The sequence below is a fragment of the Eublepharis macularius genome, chromosome 19, assembly GCF_028583425.1.
Source record: "Eublepharis macularius isolate TG4126 chromosome 19, MPM_Emac_v1.0, whole genome shotgun sequence".
Classification (NCBI taxonomy): domain Eukaryota; kingdom Metazoa; phylum Chordata; class Lepidosauria; order Squamata; family Eublepharidae; genus Eublepharis; species Eublepharis macularius.
Window position 1 is genome coordinate 24,557,194 of NC_072808.1, and position 26,586 is coordinate 24,583,779.

The 26,586-nt window shown below is 47.9% G+C and overlaps 1 protein-coding gene across 4 annotated transcripts; it reads left to right on the forward strand.

Moving 5' to 3' along the window:
• Nucleotides 1-7,324: 7,324 nt before the first annotated feature.
• On the forward strand, nt 7,325-25,903 carry LOC129346304 (protein bicaudal D homolog 2-like). 4 transcript variants are annotated; one of them, XM_055003656.1, is made up of 9 exons: nt 7,325-7,480; nt 13,107-13,326; nt 13,434-13,646; nt 14,545-14,697; nt 15,795-16,208; nt 18,504-19,271; nt 23,496-23,647; nt 24,404-24,605; nt 25,225-25,378. In XM_055003656.1, the coding sequence occupies exons 2-9, from the start codon at nt 13,114-13,116 to the stop codon at nt 25,228-25,230; spliced, it is 2,121 nt and encodes a 706-aa protein (XP_054859631.1). In that variant the 5' UTR covers nt 7,325-7,480; nt 13,107-13,113; the 3' UTR covers nt 25,231-25,378. The 4 variants fall into 4 exon arrangements, with proteins under 4 accessions (XP_054859631.1, XP_054859630.1, XP_054859633.1 ...); XM_055003655.1 differs by lacking the exon at nt 24,404-24,605 and having other exon boundaries at nt 25,225-25,903; XM_055003658.1 differs by lacking the exons at nt 23,496-23,647; nt 24,404-24,605 and having other exon boundaries at nt 25,225-25,306.
• The last annotated feature ends 683 nt before the right edge of the window (nt 25,904-26,586 follow it).

A 26,586-nucleotide genomic window follows, 5' to 3' on the forward strand; every position in this document is an offset into this window, starting at 1 on the left:
CTCCTGTTTACATTTATGTAATTGCTGTTCACAGTGTTCATTTAGCAATTTCAATTAAAACCAATCTCTTGAGTGAATTTGTGACCGATTGGTAACTGGGTAAGAAGTAAACTGGGCCTGCTACCGTCTCTTCCTGCACAGGCCAGGTTTCTCACAAACTGATTTATATATGTGCAGCTTCCTTTAAAGGATGTAGGAAATATATAGTAGGTTGCTGGTTCTTTCCCTTTTTTTTTGCATCGTATGAAAGAAACACTGGGATCAAAGGCCTGAAGCAAACGGCAACTAAATTAAAATTGTGCAAATGTGCACTCTGGTCCTGTACATGTTTACTTCAAAGTAAATAGCACAGAACTTTGTGCAGCTCAGTCCCAAGTTGTTTTTTAAAATTGTTTCCGAAACAGTTGTGGCTGGTAGCAACCATCTCGGGTATAGACAGGTTGCTCTTGAAGGTGCTTTGCTCTTTGCTGCAAGGCTACACTTCTCTGCTTTTGTTCTGAGCGGCCATAGTCTTAAAGGAGAGGAAAGTCCATTTTATTTTGGATTACCTGTAATTCACCAGAGCAAGGTATTGGGGGAAGGGAGAAGATGGTTAAGTTGTGCTTCTGTCTTCAGAGGCAGTGAACTGGAAAAGAAGATGCTGGAGACCAGTGGCAGGAGAGAACTGTTACCTTCATGCCTCACTGTGGGTGGTCGCGGAGACATCTGGCAGCTGTTGGAAAGAGAAGCCTGGATCAGATGGGCATGTGTTACGATTCAACAGAGATGTTGCCGCTATACTTTGACAGTTCTGTTCTTTACAGCGTTTGTCACTGACTTTGGATGTGTAGAGTCCAAGGAGAGAGTGCCGTTTCTCCCCAGTGTTTTACAGAGCAGAGTTACACTCTTGTAAGCCTATTGGCTACAGTGGATTAATAGGGGATGTAACTGTGTTTAGGACTACAGTGTCAGTCATTGGAAGGTGGCAACAGTACAATTTAGCACATTGAGACCAAACAGAGCCACCAGGGAGAGATCTATTCTTTTCTGAAGGCTCCCATGACAGCCAGTGTGGTGTAGCGGTTAGAAGGTTGGACTAGGAGCTGGGGACCTGGGTTCGAAACCTCACTGCCACGGAAGCTCATTGAGTGACCTTGGGCCAGGTGTACACACACAGCCCAACCTACCTCAGAGGGATGTGATGATAAAACTTAAGGAGAATGATATAAACTACTTTGGGTCCCCATTGGGGAAAAAGGAAGGGAATAAATGAAGCGAGTAAAATGATTATGACTGTTCTATAGAAGACTGGATTTTCTGTCTTTAAGACAAACTTCTGAATCTAAACTTGGGAGTAGAAGTCACAAAGCACTGTTTTGCTTTCTGACAAGCAGTTTAAATAGGATCTTGAGTCAAGGCTGCTTAATTTAGTGATGGGAAAGCAAATTTGTTTAGGGAAAGATGGGGAGAAGGGACAGTATATGCAGACAGTTGTGCCTGGGCATACATAGATACTCAACTTTTTCTCTCTATTTGAAAAACAATATTGTAAGATTTTAAAGATTCTACCCATGAAGTTAGGTCTGTCAACAGAGGAAACTTATGCAGAATTACTCCAGTCTCAGCACACTGATTAGAGAAATTCTGCATTGAATCGCACTTGATATGCATCCCGTTTTACCTGTTTTGCCTCTAGTTTATTCACCTGCTTTTGGCAGATGTTTGTCTTAGCTTCTCTTGTGTTCATTCCCTCTTTCGGAAAGCTTTTCACTAGAGCACTGTAGCTATCCAGACTGTCAGAGCGTCTCAAAATGCACAACTGTGCCAGGAGCAAAATAAAACAACGCTATAGGTTACAAGATTTTTCTCTTAGCTGCCCAGCTGCACAGTACAGAAGGAAGCGCTCTGCGTCTCAAAATTTGCAAGCCAACAGGAACTGCTCTCTCCCATTATGCTGTCCAGTTGGACCATATGGGATGCTTTCTGGATGACTCTGGAAGGAAAGTATGGAAGACTCAAGAGGCTGCAAGGACAAAATGATGCTGGGCAGAACAACATGTCCCTTCCTTCATCTCTCCCCCACCCACCTGCCTAGCCTCCAGTACGAATTTTTAAACATTGCTTCTCGCATAAGATTCTGAATGCCAGTTGCATGTTGAAAATGCCTACCAAATTCATAATGACAACGCAAACCAAGCTGAACTTAAACCCCTTCCATAGACTAATAATCTAAATGCCACAGTTGTATATGAGATTCACCCAACAGATTTCTTACCACAGGTCCTATGATTTCAAGCAGAAGCACGCCACATATAAAGATCTTTATAATGAAATGCCTGCCTCTGTAGTGAGTGATGTCCCACTAAAACTACCTGGGGTTATTTAGACGCACCCAGTCATCATTGGCCTCAGGTGAAGCTGCCACTGGTTTTCTCATCTTAAACTGAAGAGTGGCAGTCAGGCAATTTTCTACCTCTCGGAGTGTTAACGCAATGCACCCGATGTCAGAGGAATGTGTCCTGCGGTTCAATTCTGTGTAAGGCTTGACATTTTCTACACAACTGACAGGTGACTCAAGAGCACTACATAACACAGAATTAAAGCACACTGTTGATGGAGTGCCAAAGTGTTCTTGGAAAGCAGAGCAGACATCTCAAAACATGACACTGACACCGTTTCTGTCCATTGTCTGAAAAGAGCACGGCCTCACCCAGTGGTGATTCATAGGGGATTGGAAGCATGTCAGCCATAGCGGCAGGAATATGGACAAGGAGATACTGAAGGTGCTTCCCCGTCCCATTGGATTGTGGGGTTTGGAATGTGTGAAAAAGCCCCAAAGGGTACTACATTGCCAGAAAATACTTGTAGCTGATTTTCACAGCATGTTGCATACTGTACAAGCACAGCACATCTGATTCCTGATCCCGTGGTGTGGAGATGACATAATCTCTACTTGAGGTTAGCACTGCCGAATCATTGTTGGCTCAGAACACTTGTGTTTCTAACCACTGGCTGAGAAAGCAAATTTCCCCCCTGAGATGAATGTATTGATTTACGTACCAGGTTATGTCAAATCTTGTGGACCATGAAAAGGAACAGCTCTAATGAGCCAAGCCCACAACTGATGGCAATATTTTGGTCACATTATGGTAAATTGGGGAGGAGTATTTTGCTCTACAGTGTATTTTCTTTTTTGAGCAATTCCATTTTTGTCAGCATTTTATAATTTTTGAACAATTTATCTGGTACACTGGTGTAGACTTGGCACAAATTTTAGGACCTCCATCCTTGAATCTTGATATTCAAAAAGGGCTTTCTCCCCATCATCAAAAAAAACATACCCCTTCACAGGAAACTAAAAAAAGATACAAGTTGTTTCACCCTTCTGAGCCCATTGACTTCAGCATTGCACCTGAAGGATTCAGAATTCAGTATAGGATTGCACTTTAAGACTAACTATTAGACTTGTCTCTTTCCCCCTAATTCTCAGCATTTTTTCTCAAGAGGAAGTCCCATTCTGTTCAATAGGACTTCTAATAAGCATGTATTGGATTGCAACCTTTAAAGAGAAAGCAAGCAACAATATGAACAACTATATAGATGAAAAATGTCACCGTGATGGATGTCTGCATAACAAATCTATCCAATACAATAATAAATATATATATATAACTATATAAACAATAGGAAAAGGTAAGTATCAGCATTTATACATACAAGGCAACAAAAGAAGCATGAATATCAACTTTTATACTAAAAAAGACGTCCTGGGTACAATTTATTCAGTATGTATAACTAAAGGACTTCACCAATCCATCACAATGACATTTATATTGTTACACAATATTTATAGTAAAGAGTCCAGTAGCACCCTTAAGATTAACCAACTTTATTGTTACTGTTTATCGAGAGCCACAGCTTTTTGTCAGATGCATCCAACGCATCTGACAAAGAGAGCTGTGGTTCTCGAAAGCTTATGCTACAATAAAGTTGATTAGTCTTAAAGGTGCTACTGGACTCTACTATTTTGCTGCTACAGACTAACGGCTAACTCCCCTGGATCTATGACAATTTTTATAATATGCCTTCTGTTTAGAGGTTGTCGTGTGTTTCTTTTTTTATCAAGTTACAATACCTTTTCTCTGGTTATTTCATTTACAACAACCAAACCAATTTTCAGTTGAAACCAGTCATTCTAGGTGTAACTAATTTAGCCAACTGCTTTATATATGGTACAATTTGGGGCTTTAGTTTTGTCAATTTAGTTTCTCCTAGTTGGGATTTTAGTTTTATTTATTTTGCAGTTAGATCCCAGGCTATGTTGAAGATGATACTAGTAGGGAACACCATATTTTCTGGAAGAGAGTAATTTATTTGTAGCAGATGGGATTGCTGATCAGGAAAAAAAACCCAGAGAAGCAAGGTGTAGCTGTTGCCAGGACTGCATTTTATAATCTGCTTTTATGTGGAGACTCTGTCCCTTGCTAGACAGGCCTGACCTTGTCACTTTGATCTATGCTTTTCCAGAGATAGCTACTGCAACGTATTTTCCATGAGGCTGGCTTAAAGTAAACTTTTCTAGGTTCAGAATGCAGCTGTATATCCCGTACCTGATGCTATGCACCAAACTGTTTCCGATTTGATTACAGGTTCAACACAAAATCCTGATTTTTAACCCTTAAAGTTCTGGTACTTTCCCCTACATTGGTGGTAGAAAGTGCCATAGTTGACTTATGGAGACCCCTGCTGGGTTTTTCAAGGCAAGAGACTAACAGAGGTGGTTTGCCATTGCTTGCCTCTACAACCCTGGTCTTTGGAGGTCTTCCATTATATAAATACTAACCAAGGCCAACCCTGCTTAGCTTTCAAGATCTGACAAGATCAGGGTCCTCTTATGTTTGTGCAAAACTTGATTAGGACGGCTAGCAGACAGGATAGTCTTTTCTGCTGCAGGATAGAGTTCTGACAAGGTCAAGAAACTTGCATCATTATGCAGTTTTCATAAACTTTTCTTTTTCAGTTAACATTTGGATATCAGGCCCTTCAATCGTGTACTTGTAAACATTAGTGTATTTGATAGAACTTTCTTCCAGGAAAGCGCGCAGTGCTTTGTGCCCAACAATCCTAAGTCTACTCAGAATCCTACTTGGGTCAATTGAATGGAGTTTAAGAAAGTGTTCTCAGGATTGCACTAAGGTAGGGTCGTTCCTGTTCGCTGTGCTACAGAAAAGCAATTTATAAATTTTACTTTAACGCGTTTAGCCCCCAAGAAGAGAGATTTTTTTCAAGAAGTGGTGGTTTTGCTGCGGCAGATTAACTAGGCAATTTCTGAGAGGGCAGGTGGAGGGTTTGATACAGGGCTTTTAAAAATAAGTTGGAATGGCACAGTGGTTTATGATTAGATTTAGGGCACGCATGCAGCCACTGGCATGATGGGAGGGGTTTCCACATTCTAGGATGATTTCCTTCCTCTTTGAAACACAGCTGCAAACACGATGGCATCTGCAAGGGGAGGTGAAATGAGGGCGCTCGAGCGGGCAGCTGATAGCAGCCTTGCTGATTTTCCTGGCTATTCTGTTTGGGATTTATTTTAGTAGGGCCATTTTTTGGCAGCTGAGCTAGGGAAAAGCAGTTGATGCGTTAACTTAAAATGATAGTTTAGGTGGGCAGCTGTGTTGGCCTGCAGTGGTAGTGTCTGAAGGAGGGAGCGCTCACTCTTGAAAGCTTACACTCCAAAACTTTCGGTGATCAACTTTTTGTTGATGCTAATTTAGCCCTGGAGGAAGTGAGCTTTGCAGAAAGCCTTGGTTTCGGTGCAGCAGACACCCGTGTCAAGTCCTCTAGAAATGCTCTGCGGTCTGAAAGGGACCAGGATGCTCTGTGGGCTTCCCACTGTGATCAGACAGGGTTGCCAACCCCCTGGTGGGGCCTGGTGGTCTCCTGGAGTTCATTGATCTCCACACTACAGAGGTGAGTTTCCCTGGAAGAAATGGTGGCATCAGAGGGTGGCATCCCATCCCTGCAGAGCTCTCCCCAAACTATGCCCGCCCCAAGCTCCACACCCAACCAGATGCTGGCAAGCTTATTCCCAGCCTCTTTTCACAGCAGCTAACAGAACATTGCTTCTGCCTGGCTGTTTCGGAGGTCTCCTCTCCCCTGGAGTTAGGTTTGGTTTGATATGAATTATGTAGCGACCATGGCCTGAGGGGCAGCCATCCAGCTGAGATCTTTAACTGCCTCCAGGCTCTTTCCCCTGGTTCAGCCACTGGGCTGGGGTCTAAGCATGCCTTTCACCAGGTGTGAGCGTGCTGAAAAGAGCAAAGGTCCAGTAGCACCTCTAAAACTAACAAATTGCTGGTAGGGTGGGAGCTTTTGTGAGTCACAGCTCACTTCTTCCGATATAGCTAGAACGTGAGTCCATCTGAAATCACTCCACTCATCAAGATATAAGGCCAGATGGACTCACATTGTAGCTGTATCTGAAGAAGTGAGCTGTGACTCCCAAAAGCTCCTGCCCTACCAAAAATGTGTTAGTCTTAGCAGCGCTCCTGGACCCTTGCTTTTTTCTACTGCTACAGAAAGAGTAACTGAAGAAGCGAGCTGTGACTCATGAAAGCTGCCACCCTACCACCAATTTTGTTAAGTCTTAGAGGGGCTCCTGGACTCTTGCTCTTTTCTACAGACAAACAGGGCTACCCATCCAGATCTTGGACGGGGGGGCGTGATTTCCTTCCCCCGGCCCCAGGAGCCTCGGTGAGGCCGTTTCAGTTTGGGAGGAGACCAGCGCGCTCCACCCGCGGCTGCGCCTCAGCCCTCCCTCACCTCGCATCGAGAGGGCAGCAACATTGTGGCGATCGCCAAGACCGGCCGCAGAGGCGCCGCTGTCAGAAGGATGGGTTGTCATTGGCTTGTGCACCTGCCATTCAACTAGTTCCCCGCCCTTCTCCCGTGGACGGTTAAAAAGCCAGTAAAAGAGGCGCGGTCTTGAGGATAGGGGGCGGGGCAAGGCGCGTCCGTTAGGAGGAAGGCGGGGCTCGTAGGCGTGGCCTAAAGAGCGGGCCAAACTGAGGGCAGGAGGGGCGCAGCTTCAAAAAGGCGCGGTCGGCCAACTTTCCTGGCCTATCGGAGAAGAGCATGACCCGTTGTGCGTAAGAATCGGCCAATTGGAACCTCCGTGCGCAAAAGCGTCTCCCCGAAACGACCAATCAGGTGTTCTCTCTGCTGTCACTCGGCTGTTATGGACAGGGCAGTCTCCTGTTGAGGCGCGCGAGGAATTTCAAACGTCCGGGGAGGGCGGAAAGGAGCGGGGCTTATAACGGGGTGGGGGGGAAAAAGGAGGAGAAGGCGGATGAATCAGGCGTCGGCGGCAGTTGCGGTGTCGCTCGGCGCGTAGCGGCCCTCAGCCGCCGGGTACTGATGCCTCAAATAAATTTCTTCGCGGTCCCTTCTGGCTCTGCGATTGGTTGCTGAGGTGGGAGCTGGGGGACACGCCCCCTTTGAGGTGAGGCCGCGCGGGGGGGGGGGGGAGCGAAGGGCTGGCGGCGGGTTCCCTCAAGGCCAGCTAGTCCGACCCTGGCGGCTTCCTGGGGGCGCGTTGGTTTTCTGGGCTGCGGTGGGCCTACCTCGCGGGGTTGTTGTGAGCATAAAACAGGGGTCGTGCCGGCTGCCTTGCACTCCTTGGAGGAAGGGGGCACGTTATTCTGAAGCGGCTTCTAAGGTGCCCGGACGTGGTGCGCGTGTGGCTGGGGGCGGAGGTGGGTGCAGTCTCGCGCCGACCGAGGCAGGCATGTGCTCAAAAGTCAATCGGTGGGATCCCATTTTAAGCCCATCCTCCTTGCTGCGTGGTCCCACCCTGGGCTGGTGCCCCTGATCGTGCCTCGTAGCTTCTTGCCTGGGGTGCAGCTGTTCTCTCCTCCCACCCCAGCCTCTTTGGCTGAGCTGCCTAGTCAGCCTTGGCCTCCTTCTCCCCTCTGGTGGGCAGCACGTGTTTGAACTGCATCCCTTCTGAGTAGTGCAATCCTCCCCCTGCCTCAAACGAGAGCTCATTAAACAAAAATCTTCCCTCCACGCAGGAGCCTTCGGTTGCAGGAGGTGCCTGGAGGGACCAAGCACTTGCTCCTCTGTGCCTCACCTCTGATGGGCTGCAGCTCTCTGAAACCAGTTGATGTAGTGGTTAAGAGTGGCAGGAGTCTAATCTGGAGAATCAGGTTTGATTCCCCACTTGAAGCCAGCTGGGTGCCCTTGGGGCAGTCACAGCTTCTAGGAGCTCTCTCAGCCCCACCCGCCTCACAGGGTGATTATTGTTGTGGGGATTATAATAACTTATTTGTAAACTGTTCTGAGTGAGTGTTAAGTTGTCCTGAAGGGCAGTATATAAGTTGAATGTTATTGTTATCTAAATCCTTGGTGCAAAAAGGCAGGGGCTGTCTGCCATATTTCTCTGTCCTTGGCTGCCATGGGGGGGGGGGGGGGGTAGAGCAGCGGTTGCATGCCGTTGAGGAAGTGGTGCTGGTCTGCTTCTGCGTCAGCTCTTTTGCTGAAAGAAGTCTTCCTCTGGCCTTTCTACAGGGACCAACTCCTCCACCCCCACTTGTATTGGCTGAAGAGGGTAGTAACTTTATTAGTCACTAGAGGTTTGCTGCAGCAGACGAATATCGTCCTATTCTTGGTCTCCTTGGTACCTAGTTAGCTGTGTTGTATCTCCCTTGATTTCATGGGAGTGGGCTGTCCTACCCAGGAGTTTTCTCCCTGATTGCAAGAAAAACGACTTGGTCTCCCTTCCCTGGCCTTTCCAGGGCTATTATGCATGCTCAAGTCTGTGGGTGCTGGGGAGAACCCCCTTTTTCATGCTTGTTGCTCATGCTCTTTCACCTTTTGCCAGCGTTAAACTGAAGGACAGATTGGCAAGTTGCCAAGGAAGGCTGGATTTTCTCTCATAGTCATGCTATACTTCGGAATCCCTCTTAGTGACTCATTACTTTGATGCCTCTTTGTGGTGCAATATGGTTTGGTTGTGCTTTTTCCCATCCTCTCTCTCATATCTAAATATCTGGGTTGCTGTTCTCATACATACTGTAATTATTTTCTCTTTGATTTAAACTTTGGACCTTTAGCGCACCTCCTCCTTGCATTACCTTAAAACTTAGATTCGTTGTTGTAGATTTTCCGGGCTGTATGGCCGTGGTCTTGGCCTTGTAGTTCCTGACGTTTCGCCAGCAGCTGTGGCTGTGCTGGCGAAACGTCAGGAACTACAAGGCCAAGACCACGGCCATACAGCCCGGAAAATCTACAACAACTAACGTTCTCTGGCCGTGAAAGCCTTCGACAATATATTAAAACTTAGACCTCAGGAAGGCCCCGGTCACAACCAACACTCTTTATTTCCATTCACACACAGCTTCCGGTGTTCTCTACTTTACCCAGGCTTTTAGCTCAACAATGCCTTCCCTTTTGTGTTTGTGTGACCATATATGGCTGCCTTCCTGACTCCCTCAAAAGATTTTCACTGCCGCCAAAGGCTTTTGCTTGAGACCTCCTCAGTTTAACTAGTAATATAGGAAGGCCTGCTGTTGATGTTAGTTCAACAGAACAGTTGGCACATGAAGGTGGTTGTGAGGTAGAAAAGGAACCTTTTTCTTAAAAGTAGAATTTATTTATAAGTACATATAATTATCTCACATGACACATATAATTATCTCTTATCACATGGTGTCACATATAATTATTTCTTATTAAAGATATGTTCGCAGACCCTTATTAAAGATATATTCAAAGGCTTATTTTTCTTACAGATCTTCACTAGCAGAATAAACATTCCTCTCACAGATATAAATTCACTCAGGCCTTTCCACATAGCTTTCCTGACCTAGATGGAATAATCTTTCTCTCAGATATACACAGACAAACCCAGGTGCACACAAAGTTTGCCTGGCTTAGACAGAATTTCTCAGAACTCCACACAGATTCACTGAATTTGATAGAACAAAATCAAAAAGAGTCCAGTAGCACCTTTAAGACTAACCAACTTTATTGTAGCATAAGCTTTCGAGAATCACAGTTCTCTTTCGAGAACTGTGGTTGGTTAGTCTTAAGTTGGTTAGTCTTAAAGGTGCTACTGGACTCTTTTTGATTTTGCTACTACAGACTAACACGGCCTCTGCATCTTTGATAGAACAAGATCCCTTTCAGGCTTCCACACAGTTTGTACGTCTTCACCAGAATCCTTTCTCCGAGACACCTAAAAACATCCATCCCATCACTGCGCACTCCACTGAGCCAGCCAGCCCCCTCCTCAGAGGCCTGCATTTAAACCTGGTGGTGGAGAGAGCCCTCAAGTCAGAGTTGACTTATGGCGACCCCTAGTGGGGTTTTCAGGGCAAGAGACTATCAAAGGTGGTTGGTTGGCCATTGCCTGCCTCTGCAACCCTGCCTGCCCCTCCAACTCCCGTCCAATTACTAACCAAGGCCGACCCTGCTTAGCTTCTGAGATCTGATGACATCAGGCTCACCTGGGCTGTCCAGGTCAGGGCTCATTTAAAGCTACAGTAAGCAATATTTTAAAAACCCACACTGACAAAGCAGAAATCAAATCTAAATTACTTACATGCAGAACATGACAATGCCCTTGACCCTTTCTGATTTGAGAGAAGAGGGCCTTGTTTGGAGTTTCCGCCAGGGCTCAGAATTTTTTTCACAGGTTCCAACAACGGAAGGTGAAATAGTAGCAGAGTGATTTGCAGGAGTGGGCTTTCTGGTGCCTGCTGCACAGTTATTACTGGTGTGCTAAAGCTCCTTGAGTGAAGCTCTGCTTCAGGTTCCATTTTTTGGGCCCAAAGTATAGTCATTGAATAAACACGACACTTCTGTCTGAACAGTCTTATGCGAAGGATCATATATGAAACACTGACGTGTCACATTAGGCGGGCTTGCTACTAGCATTCTAACTTTACATGCACATAGGCCAAGATGTGATAAGAGCATATAAATACGGGGCACATATGGAGCGCTTAAGGAGGAAGGGCTGTAAATTATGTCCTGTTTGGTGTAGTGGTTAAGAGCCAGTCTGGAGAACCAAGTTTGATTCCCCACTCCTCCACTTGAAGCCAGCTGGGTGACCTTGCGTCAGTCACAGCTCTTCTAAGAGCTCTCTCAGCCCCATCCATCTCACAGGGTGTTTGTTGTTGTGGGGATAATAATGACATACTTTGTAAACTGCTCTGGGTGTTAAGTTGTCCTGAAGGGCGGTATATACATCGAACGTTGTTGTTGTTGTTGTTGTTGTTGTTGTTGTTGTTGTTGTATAAATGAATCCTTGCTTGTGGAACTCCAGAGGTGCAGACATATTAGAGATCAGCTTTGATTTTAGTTGAACCAGCTTTGTAAGTAAACCTACAGAAGGTCACTTGCATTCACTTAGTTGTAGGCGGCTGATGGTTTGACATGAAAGAGTGGGGGAAATCAGCCTCTTCCGTCTAGCAAAACCTTCTGGGCCTGGAAGCAACTCTGGCTTGCCACAGTCTGTCTAGCGAGTGGCTGTTTGCTAATCTGTGCTGAAGCATTTTTGGAGCCATTTAGCAAGTGGAAATCAGGATAAGGTATTGTTGACTGTGGGATTAGGAATTATAGACATGAACCTGAGTGCTTCTCCCTCCATGAAAATCTGCCTTAGCTGGCAAACATATTCTGCTCCATACATGTGGAGGGTTTGGGCTGATTACTTGCTGAAGGGGCCTGTTCAGCCTATCCTTTGTATTTTGCACCTCTCCCCCCGCCCCCACAATGTGCTTCCCCCCACCGAATGGCTTCATTCTGAATTCCAGAGTTTAGGGCCTGCCGTGGATGGCAGTTGTCTTGCTTGTGAATCTTGGAGAGGCGTATGTCTGGCCACAGTTGGAAGGTGATCTCATCCAGGCATTTCTTCTATGGTCTAGATTCTATATCGGCCCAACTAGATATGACCTTTACATCTAAACAGTTTGAGTCCTCATTTCTCTTCAAGAGCAATTTTGCTGTAGTTAGTAAAGGCAGGGTGCAGTGAACAAGGTCAAAGAGGCACACAGAGGTGTGATTTCCATTGCAACTTCCGAGCTTTGAGCTTGCTTTCTTCCAAGTTCCTTCCAGATGCAGCATAGGGCATCTGAATTTGCCTATATGTCTTAACAGCCAGGGTTGGGGGAGGAGCATGCATGCAATTGAGAATTTCTTAGTTTCTGTTCCACTTCACAACAGTGACACTGCTGTCCTCTCTTCAGGCTCTGTTTTAGCAATCTATTTATACCATACCAAAGTTCCTGGAAGAAGAGCTGGAGGCAGACATACTGGATAAATGAAGTATCAGGCGGCCTTGTTGGAGCATACAGCAGAGCTGAGCATGATATGATCTGGCTGTCTCTTTTCCGTAAACCCACAGACACAGATGTGTATAGTTAATGGGCTTTAAGCGGCAGTGGCTGCATTCCTGGCCAGAGGACATCACCAGCGCAGTCCGAACCAGAGTTGCATCCTTCTAGGTCCATTGAAGTAAACGGGCCTAAGAGGGTGTGACTCGGCTTAGGACTGGACTGTAAAACTCCCAGTGAGTCAATATTTCATGCCCTGTTCTTTGGCCTCAACACTCGCTATCCCAGGTGCACCTCTGAACAGCCAGCTCTACCAAGACCGCCTGTGTAAAGTTGTATGAAAAACCAATGTGGGCAAGCTCCGTTGGAACGTTTTACTTTTCTTGAACTCGAGCTCCCAGGCTCCTGCATGTGTTATCTGAAATCCTACCAGTTCTTTGGTCTCCTGCTCTCTCCTATTGGTTGCCCTAAGGCAGCCTTCCGCTCCCCCCCCTTGTTTGTGTAAATCCCACTGACTTTGCCTATCCTATCAATCAAGGGACCCTTTAGGACACTTTCCTGGAGAGAAACTAGTCATCCCAGCTGCCTGGGTTGTGATGTGGGCTGTCCCAGGGCTAGTAGGACTAAAGCATGAATAGCACTTGTACGCTTTGAGCAGGGATGGGCAGAAGCACAGCATTGGGCTTGAGGGCTGACTGTGGGCTGCCTTGGATCCCCAGGTGGAGAGGTCCTCCTGCTGGCCAGCTTCCAGCTCCCTCTCCTGCCTGACTCTTGTCTGTTGTTCCCCAGGGGCGGCATGCCCACAGCCTCCATGGCCCAGGATCCTGTGAAGCTGCAAGCAGAGGTGGATCGGCTGATTGCTGAGCTGCGGGAAGCAACTCAAGAGAAAGTCCAGGCAGCAGAATACGGCCTGGCTGTGCTAGAGGAGAATGGTGAGCTCAAGCAGCACTGTGGCGAGCTGGAAGGCCAGCTAGAAGTGATGCGCTCCGAGATGGCCCGCATGAAGGAGGTGAGAGAAGGCTCACTAGCATGCTTGGCCCGGAGATTGTGCGCACATGCATGGCACAGGGCGGTATGTTCTCTTGCATTTCCCTGCTTCTCTTCTGTATCCCTCAGGCATTGACAGAGTCACACAGCATTCACAAAAGGGCTGCAGCTGACGGGGAGAGCCGAGAAGAGCATCTTCTCCGAGAAGCGGCCTCCAAGGAGGCTTGCTTGAATCAGTCCATTGAGGAGCTCCAGGGTGATGTGAAGTACCTGAGATCCCAGCTGGAAAGCACAGCAGTGGAGAACGAGCGCCTTGGCACGGCTCTGCAGGATCTGAGGAAGGTAACCTGGCCCAAACAGAGTTACCACGGCTCTGTAGTAACCCAGACATACGGAGCTGCCTGGATCATTCACTGGCTCCTGCAAGCTCTGTTCTAACCTCAGCTAGCACTGCAGTTATGAAAATCAGGACATCTGGGCAATAATAATAATAATACCTGGGATGGGCGGTATATAAATTGAATAAATAAAAAATAAATAAATAAAATAAATAATAATAATAATAATAATAATAATGAAAGCTTGGAACTCTCTGCTTGTGGGCATACATCTGATGCGAATGTAAAGCTGAAGCTGAGAGCTCCAAAATATTAGCACTGAGATTCCCAGTCTTGAAATGTGACTGGCTCTCTTTGCCGTGTGCCAAGAGTGAGTCATTCCTTTCTTGAGCACTTAACTCTAGTGAAGCTTTGAGTACAAATGTTTTTGGAGGTTGATTCTTGCCTTTTTGTTGTGTTCCTCCAGCTGTTTTGACTGTCCTTTTTGAAAACACCCATCTTCTGTCTTTTCAGGGACCACTCTGATCTCTTGGTGATTTAGGGAATGTGTTGGTGTAGGCACCACCTCCCCCACCCCACAATTGGTTAAGCTTTATAATAAAACTGCTGTCCATGAAAAGAGGAAAGACATCATGGCTAGGGGATGTGTGTGTTCAGCGTAGGTGAAACACCTACCAAAGCTGGAGGAGAGGAAATGTATCAGTTTGGAAAATTTCTCTGACGCGTTGAAAACATGAAAAGTGAAACTGCCGGGGACAGAGATATTTGCTTGGGGGTGGGATTTGGTCCTTCAGATGTTTCTGGCCTGTGCTTGTTTGTTGCAGGGAATTCTGCCCTCTTCTCTCCCGTGGTAAATCTTTTGTCGATGCCTGACTTAGCTGTTGCTTTTTCCCTTGTGCCAGGAATGCCAAAGCATGGACTCTGAACGAGCCCACCTGCGTGAGCAATTGAAGCAGACCAAGGCGAGAGAACTGCACCAGTTGCAGGACTGTGCTGAGCTCGAGGAGGAGAACATCTCCCTGCAGAAGCAGGTCTCTGTGCTCAAGGGCAGCCAGGTATTGTGACCTCACACTGGCCACTGAGTCAGTCTTTCTAGTGATTTGAAAACTAATAATTATAATATAATAATGATAACATTCAATTTATATACCGCCCTTCAGGACAACTTAATGCCCATTCAGAGCGGTTTACAAAGTATGCCATTATTATCCCCACAACAAAACACCCTGTGAGGTGGGTGGGGCTGAGAGAGCTCTGAGAGAGCTGTGACTAGCCCAAGGTCACCCAGCTGGCTTCAAGTGGAGGAGTGGGGAATCAAACCCGGCTCTCCAGATTAGAGTCCTGCTGCTCTTAACCACAACACCAAACTGGCTCGCTAGCATGAGTCATGCCTTTTATGAGGTAACACTTCAGAGTTGCAGATGTCCCTTTGACTTCTGCAGCACAGTTTAGGCCGAGCCACGTGGCTTGTGGTGCTTGTCTGCCCTGTGGGTAGAGAGGGGGCAGCAGCCTGGAGTTTTCCCCCAAACTGAAATTTCGACTGAAGATTGAGCTTTTAAGACCCCTATACAATTCATAATTCTTTTGCTGCTGGTACTATTCTATGATCTTATTCTATTGTCTTGATGTGCAAGATTTAAAAATGCACATGAAACTGATAAACCTAAAAAAGGGTACTATTCCAAAATAAGTATCAGCATTCAAAACTATTCGAATCACGTCTTGATGATTAAAAATCATCACTGAAATAGCAATGTCCTGACTTGGCACTTGGAGTGGGCCAGACACATCTGCCGAGGGAATTGATTCCACAAGGCTGGTGCCGCCATAGAGAAGTCCCTGCTTTAGTGTGATATTTTGCCAACAAGAGTCAAGTCAAGATAAGCCAGGGTTCATTGGTGCTCTTAACGGAACGGCATGGAGAGGTATGGGGAAGGAGGGCCCAGGCCATTCAGGTATTCAACTGCCAGTGCTTGGTACAGGAGGGCCTAGCTGAACGTGTGCTGTGGTTGAACATGAGAGAGGAGCTGGTCAAAGATCTTATTGAAATGGAAGTAGCTAGCTAGCTGCAGGCGGCTATCAAATGACAGATGGGGAGAGAAAGGCCTGCAAGAAGGGGTCTGCTAGCTCTGACCACTTCTCTCATCCCCAGGTGGAGTTTGAGAGCATCAAACGTGCACTGAGTTGCCGGGAGGAGGAGCTGGTGCTGGCGGGGAACCAACTGTTAGAACTGGGGCGTCTTCGAGACCTGGCCGAGCACCAGCTTCAGGAGGCGTTGGAGACTCTGCAGGCAGAGCGGGAGCAGAAGCAGGAACTGCGGCGGGAACTGGCCACTTGTGCTAGTGGGCGCCCCAACTCACTGAACAGCTTGCAGGCCAACCTGGAGGGACTGAACTGCAGTCAGGCAGAATGTGAAGAGCAAGACAGCGGATTTGCCAATGGCAGCACTCTTGAGGGCCTGGCTTCTACACCTCACGGCGTCCGGCCTGCGCCTGGCCTTGTGGCAGACCTTTTCAGTGAGCTGAGCTTAGCAGAGATCCACAAGCTGCAGCAGCAGCTGCTCCAGGTGAGGGGGTGGAAAGAGGGTGGTGTGTGTGAGTGACGTGCCTTGAACTGCAGGGGAGAGCCTTGGAATGCTGGGCTCAGCATCGGAATTGTGTTCCTGTTGCCCAGTGGAGTTGGATACGCTGTAGTAGAACAGCAAGGCTTCCTTCTTATATGGCCGAGGCCATGGCATGTAGCCAGCTGTTACAGAATCAGCCCTATGACTGGTATGACTAAAAAGGAGGGGGAAGGGGCCCTCAGATTAAAACAAGGAGCCCCACATGACACTTTTACTGTGTTCAAACCCATCTTCTGAGGGAGAAGCAGTTTATCCTCATCATCATATACCTTTATTGGCATAACAACAGTCACAAGATTGATAAGGTATCCGATCCATAACATATACAACTTTCAGCTATACAAATCCATTCAGACTACTAATTAAAATTACCTTTAAGTTCAAGAACTTCCACAAGAAAATTTAGCAACTGCTCCAGTAATTTCAGGAACCGAATCATTTAAAAGAAACTGACATTTAAGATTATTGCTCAGATGACCTTTAGAATGTAATAAATTAGAAAGCAGACATTCCCGGGCAGACTCATAAAAAGGGCAATTTAAAATGATATGGTCAATTGTGTCTAAGGAATTAAGACCACACGGGCATAGACGGTCTTGCCTTGGGATCTGGAGAAACCTGCCAGAACACATCCTGGAAGGGAATGCATTAACCCTGGCCAATAAAAAGGCTGTGCCCTGTGAGGGAATATCAGGAGCATGAAGATGATAAGCCTGGAAGACTAACCAGACCAAGCATGGCGGGTGAACCAATACTCGGTTGAGCTGGACACAGTTGCTGTAGAAGCAGTTTAGGATATTGGTGGTGCTTCTGCAAAATCCGGCATGAAGTGGGACGTGGTTTTGCTTTTGCCCCAAAGTTGTGCAGTGTATTTGTGAGGGGGTCACTTCATGCTGTGAATCGGAGGACGAGAGCACAGGGCAAGCCTATCACTTTCTTGTGCATGGCAGAGAACTGTTTGGGGCTCTTGTCACTAGCAGCCAGATTAGTGGGCCCTACTCATTCTAAAGTGGCCTGGTCTGGCATTGCGTGTAGCTGTTCACTAAGAGTTGGGCAAAGACATGGGTTGCAAGATGCAACTGGATCAGAGTAACAAGTTGCTTAACTTAAAGGGGAAGGGGATCCTATGCATATGCCACAATAAACTAACTGCTCCCTCATAGAATTGGAGGTGCCTGAAGGGATTTGCAGATGGGAATTAGTGTGGTGGTCCCCTGAACCCAAGGAGAAGTACTGTATTTACTCAAAAGGAAAATCACGTTTTCCCCCGGTCTGCCATCAAGGAGAATAGCCGGTCACCTTACATTCTCTTACAAACATATAAGATAGTAGCCTTTGGGGGGAGTCTTTTTACATTCAGGCTCATCTTCCTTTCGGGCAGATATAGTATCCTAGCCGTAAACTGTCAGAATTCCAGAGAGGTTTCGCTTGGAGGTTTGTCCTGGTAGCCCTCTTGTCTGGAGTGTGCGCCAGCATTAGCACTGAGCTGGCCGTGTCCCCGTCACCTGCAGGGCTAATGGCAGGAAGCTGCTAGTTATTCTGAGCAGCTGCACATCCTGCCTGGCTGGCGTCATGCTCTCGCCTGGGTCTGCTCTGCTTTCCCCACCCCCACCAGGCTGCTTGTCTGCAGAGATTAGCTCGGCTTCCTGCTAGACCAGCTCTCTTGCAGAAGCAGATTTTGAAGCTGCACCATCCTTGCAAACTGCTGGAAAGGCATGTCCGTCTCCCCTTCTTGTTGTCTAGAACATCCTCCTCTTTTCCCATTTCAGTGCTACACTTCCTGTTTAGAGAACTCGAAGAATCACCGTCAACATGCCTGTCGGTACTTACCTTTGTCATGCCCCAGCCTGGCTACCCTTTCCCCCTAGCAGACCCAGTCCTCAGCTGAAACGCCGAGTCCTGAAGCTCTGCTCCATTCAGTGTGTGGTTTTGAGCAGCCTCTGTTAAAGTCCAAGTGAAAATAGGAGGTCTGCTACAGCATGGATAGGTGTGCCTGTACCTCTAGAAAGGGTTTATTCACATCAAGGCCAAGCCATCTCTGACTAGAGCTTGCACGCTGTTCCTGGTCTTCTTAGGCCCAGTTTTATTTTTAATGCCAAAGCTCACCTGGGGAATATATGAAGTGGTGTGGAAGAGGAGTGCCTTCAACATGTGTTCATTGTCTTGTCACCCACCTCTGCTCTGGCATCTGTATTAAATCCCCCACTTCTAGAATGTTCTCTTTGCTTGTGCTCCCAGGCAGAAAACGAGAAGAGTTTGCTGGTTTCGGATCTGCAGGAACTCAAGAGGCAGCTCACAACCACCAAGGAGGCTTTGGCCCAGCAGCAGCAGCAGCAGCGCCACAACCGCGAGGCAGAACACCCTCAGGCCGTGGAGTCCGGCCCTCAGGATGATGGGAAGCGTTTGTCCCTGCTAGAGAAGGAAAGCTGCTGCGAGGCGGCGGAAAGGGCCCAGCTGGCTGCCCAGCGGGAGCGGGAGGTGGCGGCACAGCTAGAAGGGGACTTGCGGATTGCCAGGAGGATCGCGTTGGAGTGTCAGTCGCGGCTGGCTCAGGCCCAGGAGGAGCTGCTGGGCTTCTCCGAGGAGCTGGCAGGTCTGTATCATCATGTCTGTACCTGCCACAGCATAACCCCTCAGCGGGTGGTACTGGATTACTACCGAGAGGGCCGCGGAGCCCAGAGTATGCGCAAGAGGCAGGCCTCCAGAAAGATCCTGGCAGCAGAGGTGGGGACAAGCAGTGACAGGGAACTGTCCCCAAGCCCTAGCTCCCCCAGTGGCTTGGAGCCCCTGAATGTGGCCAGCCTGATGGGCGTCTTACGGGAGCAACTGAGGCACCTGCAAGTGGCACTCTCCCTGGCACACTGGAACAGCCCCGTGGGGCACAATGCAGAACTGGAACGTGACAAGGAGGTGCTGGTGGAAGAAGTGCTCAAGCTGAAGTCCCTGCTGAGTACCAAGCGAGAGCAGATCGCCACCTTGCGCACGGTGCTGAAGGCCAACAAGCAGGTAGGGACAAGGGGCTATGGTAGGCCTTGGCACTCTGCGGGGGGAAGTGGGCAGCTGTGCACAGATCTGCCTCCTGGTGGAAGAGAGGTCAGACTGCAGCCAGGGTGGGAGTTGCCCTCTGTTGGGTCAGTGGTGTACCGAGCAATTCTTCGACCTGTGTGGGGAGCAGCAGGAGAAAGGAAGAGCGTGGGGATGCTCTAGGTCAGTGTTTCCCACCCTGTGAGTCTGGACCCCAAAGTGGTAATGGTAATGGTACCTGTGAAGGTGAGTCCCAGGCTTTTGCAGTATTTGCAGTGGGTAACCATATCAAGTGGGGTCACTATATCAAGTAAATTTGAGCTTGGCCACCAGACTGGAAAGGTTGGCAGTCATTGCACCAGGTTAACTATTTTTCAGATGCATAACATGCCTTTAGTCCCTACCTGCAATGTGGGACGCTCTTAAGATGTTTATCAGCTAAGTAGGCAGGTTAAATCAGCGGCAGCCTCCCCTTCTTAAGTTTGGGGCATGAAGAGCCTACCTGAAGGATTGTATGTTTTCTGTATTTTGGAGCACACCTGCACAGAATTTCTTGTGCTTTAGAGATGGGACAATATATATGCTGCTCCAAAATAGTTCTCTGTCCAAGCAGATTCCAGTTATTCTCATCCAACTACAAGGAAGGCATGCCTTGTGTAGGGTGTGCGTTTTGCATAAGGTTTTCCCCCCTGCTTGTCATAGGAAGGGGCAAGAAGCTGCCTGGCATTAACTTCAACCCCCACCCCAAGGCCCAGGGATTTTACTTGACAACTCTTCTGGCTTCTGAAACTTCCTCGAGAATGGCCCATGTGCTTCCTAGAAAAACTTTAAAAACACAAGGGCTAACAACTTTAATTTTTAAATGAAGTTTTCAGAGGCTGAACTTTTCACCGAGTACCACATACTGGCATACACGTGGCCTAAGGTGTGATGTGGGAAAACCTTGCATCGTAGCTTGGTGTGCAGATAGCTACGTCTCCCCTGTACAGACAGAATCTGCTACAAGCTAGAGGTACCTTGCGGAGCTTAAGTAGTCTTGCCTATAAGCCTTTTCTGCAGGGGGTCAGACCCCCTTCTGCCGCTTGTAGGGGGACTCTTCCATTTTCCTTGGCTATAGAACAGTGGCTTACCCCACTTCTCATCCAGCCTCTCAGCAGCGCTATGCCTAGCAACTGCGCTTTCTCCCATATAAACCTACATGATGTAGGGCTGTTTGCGCTGAGTGCAAAAAGAGAACAAGGCTGTAACAGAACGATGTTACTGGGACGGCGGGCAGGATTTTTCCCCCAGCCTTTTGTCTGTCACAGGGGAACCCGAACTTTGGTGAGCCCGCAAGCACTTTTGGAATTTGGAGAAGATACTAATAATAATATTCATTTTATATACTGCCCTCCGGGACAACTTAATGCCCACTCAGAGCAGTTTACAAAGTATGCCATTATTGGTTGTTGTGGGTTTTCCGGGCTGTATTGCCGTGGTCTTGGCATTGCAGTTCCTGACGTTTCGCCAGCAGCTGTGGCTGGCATCTTCAGAGGTGTAGCACCAAAAGACAGAGATCTCTCAGTGTCACAGTGTGGAGAGATCCCTTTCTTTTGGTGCTACCTCTGAAGATGCCAGCCACAGCTGCTGGCGAAACGTCAGGAACTACAATGCCAAGACCACGGCAATACAGCCCGGAAAACCCACAACAACCATCGTTCTCCAGCCGTGAAAGCCTTCGACAATATGCCATTATTATTCCCACAACAATAATCCCCCTGTGAGGTGGGTGGGGCTGAGAGAGCTCCAGAGAGCTGTGACTAGACCAAGGTCACCCAGCTGGCTTCAAGTGGAGGAGTGGGGAATCAAACCCGGCTCTCCAGAGTAGAGTCCCGCACTCTTAACCACTACACCAAACGGGTGGGTGCTGTAAAAAACTCAGCTCCTCTCTTGACAAGCTACCCAAAGACTTAAGTCTGTGCATGTGGGGTGTCCAAACCCTGATAAAGGAACCTTCTCATCTCCAACTTCCCCTCCTGAGGTTAACAAGATCATCTTGCGTAGCCCAGCAGCCACCACTAGAGACCCTGGTTCGGCCCTCCAGTATTCTGGTTCGCTGCAGGTGGGGTGTGTGGACAGAACCGCCTTCTGCCCCATAGCCAGATCTGTCCCTCTGCCTTGACAAGGTCTTCGTATTCCTGCAAGGTAAACTGACTGGGCCTGTAGGTGAGGGTTGGAAGCATGCGGATCATACCCAGGTTAAAAGTAAAGATCTTTAACTAAGCATAAATCCTACAAAACCCAAAATATGAGTATTAATTGGAATTCAGCTAGAATTTACTAGAAGACCAAAAGGAGAATAACTAGCTAATCCTAAACTGACTAAACTAATCCTATCACCTCAGCATTTCTCTCCTAGTATGAGAAAGTTGACAAATGCTGTTCTTCAGCCTTGGTACAAGCCTTGGTCTTTGTGTCTCGCCTCCCATGCATATCACCAAACTAGAATGAGTTTTAACCCGTCTCCCGTTTGGGAATAACTTTGTGGGCACTGCTAAACACTCCCCACTAAACAGCTACTGATCACTATCCCAAAGCTGTGATAAGGAATTTTTGTAATGTTTGAGTTATTTTCTTATTAATTCACTTATTTAAACCCTGTCTTTCTCCCCAATGGGAACCTATAGTGGTTTACATCATTCTTCTCCATTTTATCTTCACAACAACCCTGTGAGGTAGATTAGGCTGAGTGTTTGGGACTGGCCAAGGACACCCAACAAGCTTCCATGGAAGAGTGGGGATTTGAGCCTGGTTCTCCCAGATCCTAGTCCAGTACTCTATCCATTATACCACACTGGCTGTCATAGGACATTATAAACCATCCATCATGGCTCTGGGACAGTTCTGCTTCCAATCCATCCTATTGCCCCACTTATTTCTCACTCTAAAACTCTCTCCCTCTCTGGAGTAACTTGAGAAGTCCTTAAATTGTCTCATGTCTCACAAACGAAGGTGTGTTATTTCAAGGCATAGTTACCCCTGTTCCTTCATAAGGGCCCTCATGATAGTAGTTCTTGGGGGTGGGGTGGGGGCTAACTTTCCCATCCATATTTTTTAAACGAACTTGCAGTGAAATGTAATATTCAGCTGTGGAAATAGACTCTCTCAGTTGTGAAGGAGGCCAAGAAAACTTACCGTATTGCTTGAAATCACTTGAGCTTATTAATATTTATTCAGTTAAAATGGAGGGCAGGGGGCTTTAGCTACAGTCTTTGCAGCATTGAGGACTCTGGGGAATCCCCTGGAAGCCGATGCTGGCGCGTTCACAAGCCTGTGGATCTTACTTGAGGTGTGTGAGATGGCATTCAGGTTGTGGCCTGTGTGAGGAGGGTGGGGTAAGTTTCCCTGACTTAGACAAGGGGCACCGAGTTCCAGCTTTTATTTTCACTTCTCATAGTGAAAGGCCCATCCTTTCTGTCTGGTGATGGTAGAAGAGCAGTTGGGGCAAAGCAGGCCCAAGCTGTGAGTTCAGGTGCCAGTTATCCTCTAAGCTGCTGCTGCTACCCAAACACTGCTGGAAGCCTGGCTAACCCATCGGCCATAGCACAAGTTCTCCATCTTCCTGTTGGAGCAGTGCAGGGTGTAGCGTCTAGAGACCAGCCTGAGAGAGGCAGAGAAAAAGGGCAGAATAAGGAATGCAGAAGCAGAAAAGGAGGGTGAACCAGGGTGTAGGGTGGTACGGGTGGAAAGGGGCAAGAAGTGGGCACTGGGAAATTGCGAGTCAAATTAGTTTTAGAACCTATATAATGAGTATTCATACTCGAGGTACAGCTGGGTTCCTTTGGCTTGTTGCTAGTGACAGCTCCCAGCCTTTCCACCCACCTGTCTTTAAACCCTAGAAGAAAGACTAAGGGATCCCCTCTTCCTTACCACCAGTGGCCCAGGTCTGTCTGTCTGATCCTGACTTTGAAGCATTGTGTGAAAGCACAGGTACCAGGGGAAATCTCCTGCCCTGATGTGCACTGCTCTGCTTGTTGACCTGGTGAGGAAGCTGTTGCTTGGTGCCCCTTCCCTGAATGCCCTGTGAGACGGGAATGCAAGTGTGAGACGAGAAGGGCCACGGGGCTATGGCAACGCTGTCTGCACGTGGCTGAGAGGGGAACCAGGGTGAGGGTGCAGAGGCATCACTTGGGCCTCTTTCCATCCTCCCTTGCCTTTCCCCTGCAGACGGCAGAGGCGGCCCTCTCCAATCTCAAAGGCCAGTACGAAGGTGAGAAGGTGCTCGTGTCGGAGACGATGGCCAAACTGCGTCATGAGCTCAAAGCCTTGAAGGAGGATGCAGCCACCTTTTGCTCACTGCGTGCCATGTTTGCTAGCAGGTTAGGAGCAGGGAGCTGGGGAGGGGGGGCAGGCCTGCTGTGGTGATGGGGAGTGAAGCTGCCCTGGGTAGGCCATGAGCCCGGTCTGTTGCCGCTTCCGCTGAGTACTTGCTTTGTGCTGCCAGAGCCACGAAAGCGCCTGAGTTTGGAAGCCTGCAGCACTCTTGGGAGTTTTGAGTAGCAGGGAAAGCTACTTGTGGTTTGGAGAGGTTGCCTGAGAACGGCTGTTGATAAGCAGAGAGAAAGGAGCCTGTTCCAGTTGTGAATGTGGTTACGGGACTTTGAATGCTCCACACTAAAGCTTCTGCACTACTGATTCTAGGGATTAGCCCCAGCCAGGTTTTTTTGGTGGCGAAAAAGGAACGTCCCCCACAAAACAACCATACTGAGGTTGGTGGGGACCTGCCTGGACAAAAGCCATGCGGGGTGGGGGCTTGCTTTGGGACAGCAGTTCATGAAAAGGGGTGGAGGCTGTAAGGAGGACCATGGGTGAGGTCAGGTGAAAAACCTGGTTGGTGTCAACTCTCTTCCCTCCAGGCATTGACAATAAACATTTAAAAACTCCTGCAATGATAAGGACTAGAAAATTTTTAAAAGCTAAGAAAGGAAACCCAGTTCAGTGTCCAGTGCCTCACCAACAGCATGGAATGTTATACTGAAGATAGCCAAAACCACACGTCCAGCCCAAAGTTCTGCGGATTCTCTCTTTTGGGTGCCCCTTTTGACTAACTTTGACCGTCTCTGTCTTCCCCCCAGATGCGACCAGTATGTGAGCCAGCTAGATGAGATGCAGCGGCAGTTAGCGGCCGCTGAGGATGAGAAAAAGACGCTGAGCTCTCTGCTGCGCATGGCCATCCAGCAGAAGCTGGCGCTCACCCAGCGCTTGGAATCCCTGGAGACTCCAGTGGAGGTTCTGAGTGTCAGGCGGAGGCAGCACAGAGCAGCCAAGAGCACTGCGGTAAGGACAGGAGAGGCCCAAGGGAGGTAGGGCAAGAACTGCTGCCCGAGTGATGGGCCTGCTGCAGGCAGAGCGCTGCCAGGTGGTGCATGAGATGCCCACGCAGGCATTTCCCCCTCTCCCTATGTTAGAGCTAACTACAACTAGTGATACACTCAGCCAAACTAGGTTGCAAACCTGTTTCTAATGGTAGGTAGAAGCTGTACCCAAGCACCCCATACTCCCCAAAATTGTATCGTCACCAACAAGTTGCTACCAAAGAAGCACCATGATTTCTGCGTGTTGGCAACATTAGGGTACATTCCTGATAGTGAGCCAAGAAGGGGCAGCCATGAAGCATGACTGGAGAAACGGAGGAAGGAACAAGTTGCAGTGTCCGGTGTAGAAGCTCCATTGCCTAGAGCACTTCCTAAAAACAGTCTTCATAGTTTTCCAAAAATGTCTCTTGTAAGGGCTAGAAACAGACTGTCTTCCAGGAATCATGGCAAAAATCTGTACTGTGCTATATAATGCTCTCAGTACTGTATATAAATTCCTGCATCTTTCATGCTAGCTCTGCAGTAATGCCATGGTTACTCCTCTTCTAAACTCTGTTCTTCCCAACTTCCTCTCCTTCCAGAGATGAGACAACCAGGATCCAGTGCAGGTTTCTACGCAATTCGGACTCGGCATTTGGACGTCCTTCAGCATGGCCACAGAACTCTGAAGGCTTGGTATTTGTAAGGAGCTCCTTTGCCCAGGACGAAGCCTCCAGCCAGAGCTTACTTTCTGCCCCTCTGTGCCTTTTGCCTCTGGTGCTGTTTTTCCAAAGCGCCTGTAACCTTGTGCCTTTGTTAGCTCCAATGTAAAAGTGTCTGCCTTAATCACCAGGGTCTATTTTGTGTGGGCTGGCTGAGAGGAGGCTGGGCATTGTTTCCACCCCTCGAAAAAGAAAGAAAAAGAACTTCTTCCGTGTCCTGTTTTATTCACTGGGTCCGTTCCTTGGGCTCCCCCTCACTCCCTTTGTTTTGCACATACCTGTTAACTAATTTGCTCACTGTGTGGGTTGAAGGATATTGAAAAACAGAGATCCATGCAGCTGCGGAGCATCCATGGAAGTGGGTTTCAGGGAGGGGGAGATGAGTAATTATCAGGATCCCCCGTCCCACCACTGGCACTATAACAGTACAAAAACATTGTACTAGGTTATCTCCTGACGACTGGTTTCAAATGGTTTTTCTGAATCTCTTGATTTTTCTTACCATATCATAACTGTCAGTCCTTACAAAATAAGTTAAAATAAAACAGATAAAATCTAACAGTTTTTGTTATCCCATGTTAAATGCTATTCTTGGTCTTCATTAATGTTACAAGGACAAGTAATTTGTTTATGTAAATAGGACCTATATCCAAACACGTGTCCGTCATCTGTGACTTGTACATTGCTTACAGATTGATTTTTGATATTCTGCGTTCCCATCAGCTCCCTAACTCATCCTGTGTACTTGTAAAGCAGATTGCCATACCCAGATGCAACGTGTAATGGGCTGCTTCCTTCCTTTCCTTGACGTATCATTAAAGAGTGTCGATAAAAACACCCTTCAGTCCACAGGGAACTGCATATCCTAAAATTACTAGACTGCCTGCTTGATAGAAATGGTTCCCTTGTTCTGCTGAAGCTCATGTAACACCTGGAAATGTATTCAGTATTGATTATATTCACAGCTGAGGACCAGTGGAACGGCAGCATACAGCTGTTTTTCTTGCACTGGAAAACGGATGTGTGTGTTCTTTCTCTTGCTGAGGATAGCAGTCTAGCTGGCTGGGGGGGCTGGGCTCCACTCTCTGAAAGGCACCTTCTGTGCCTCAAGCAGATAGGCCCAGCCAGGCTCGTCCCGCTGATTCCACCCAGTGCCTGGCACTGCCTGATTAAAAGTAACTCCTGCCCCCCCCCCCCGCCTGCGCTCTGGAAGGAAGAGCATCTGCTAACCTGCTCTGTGGA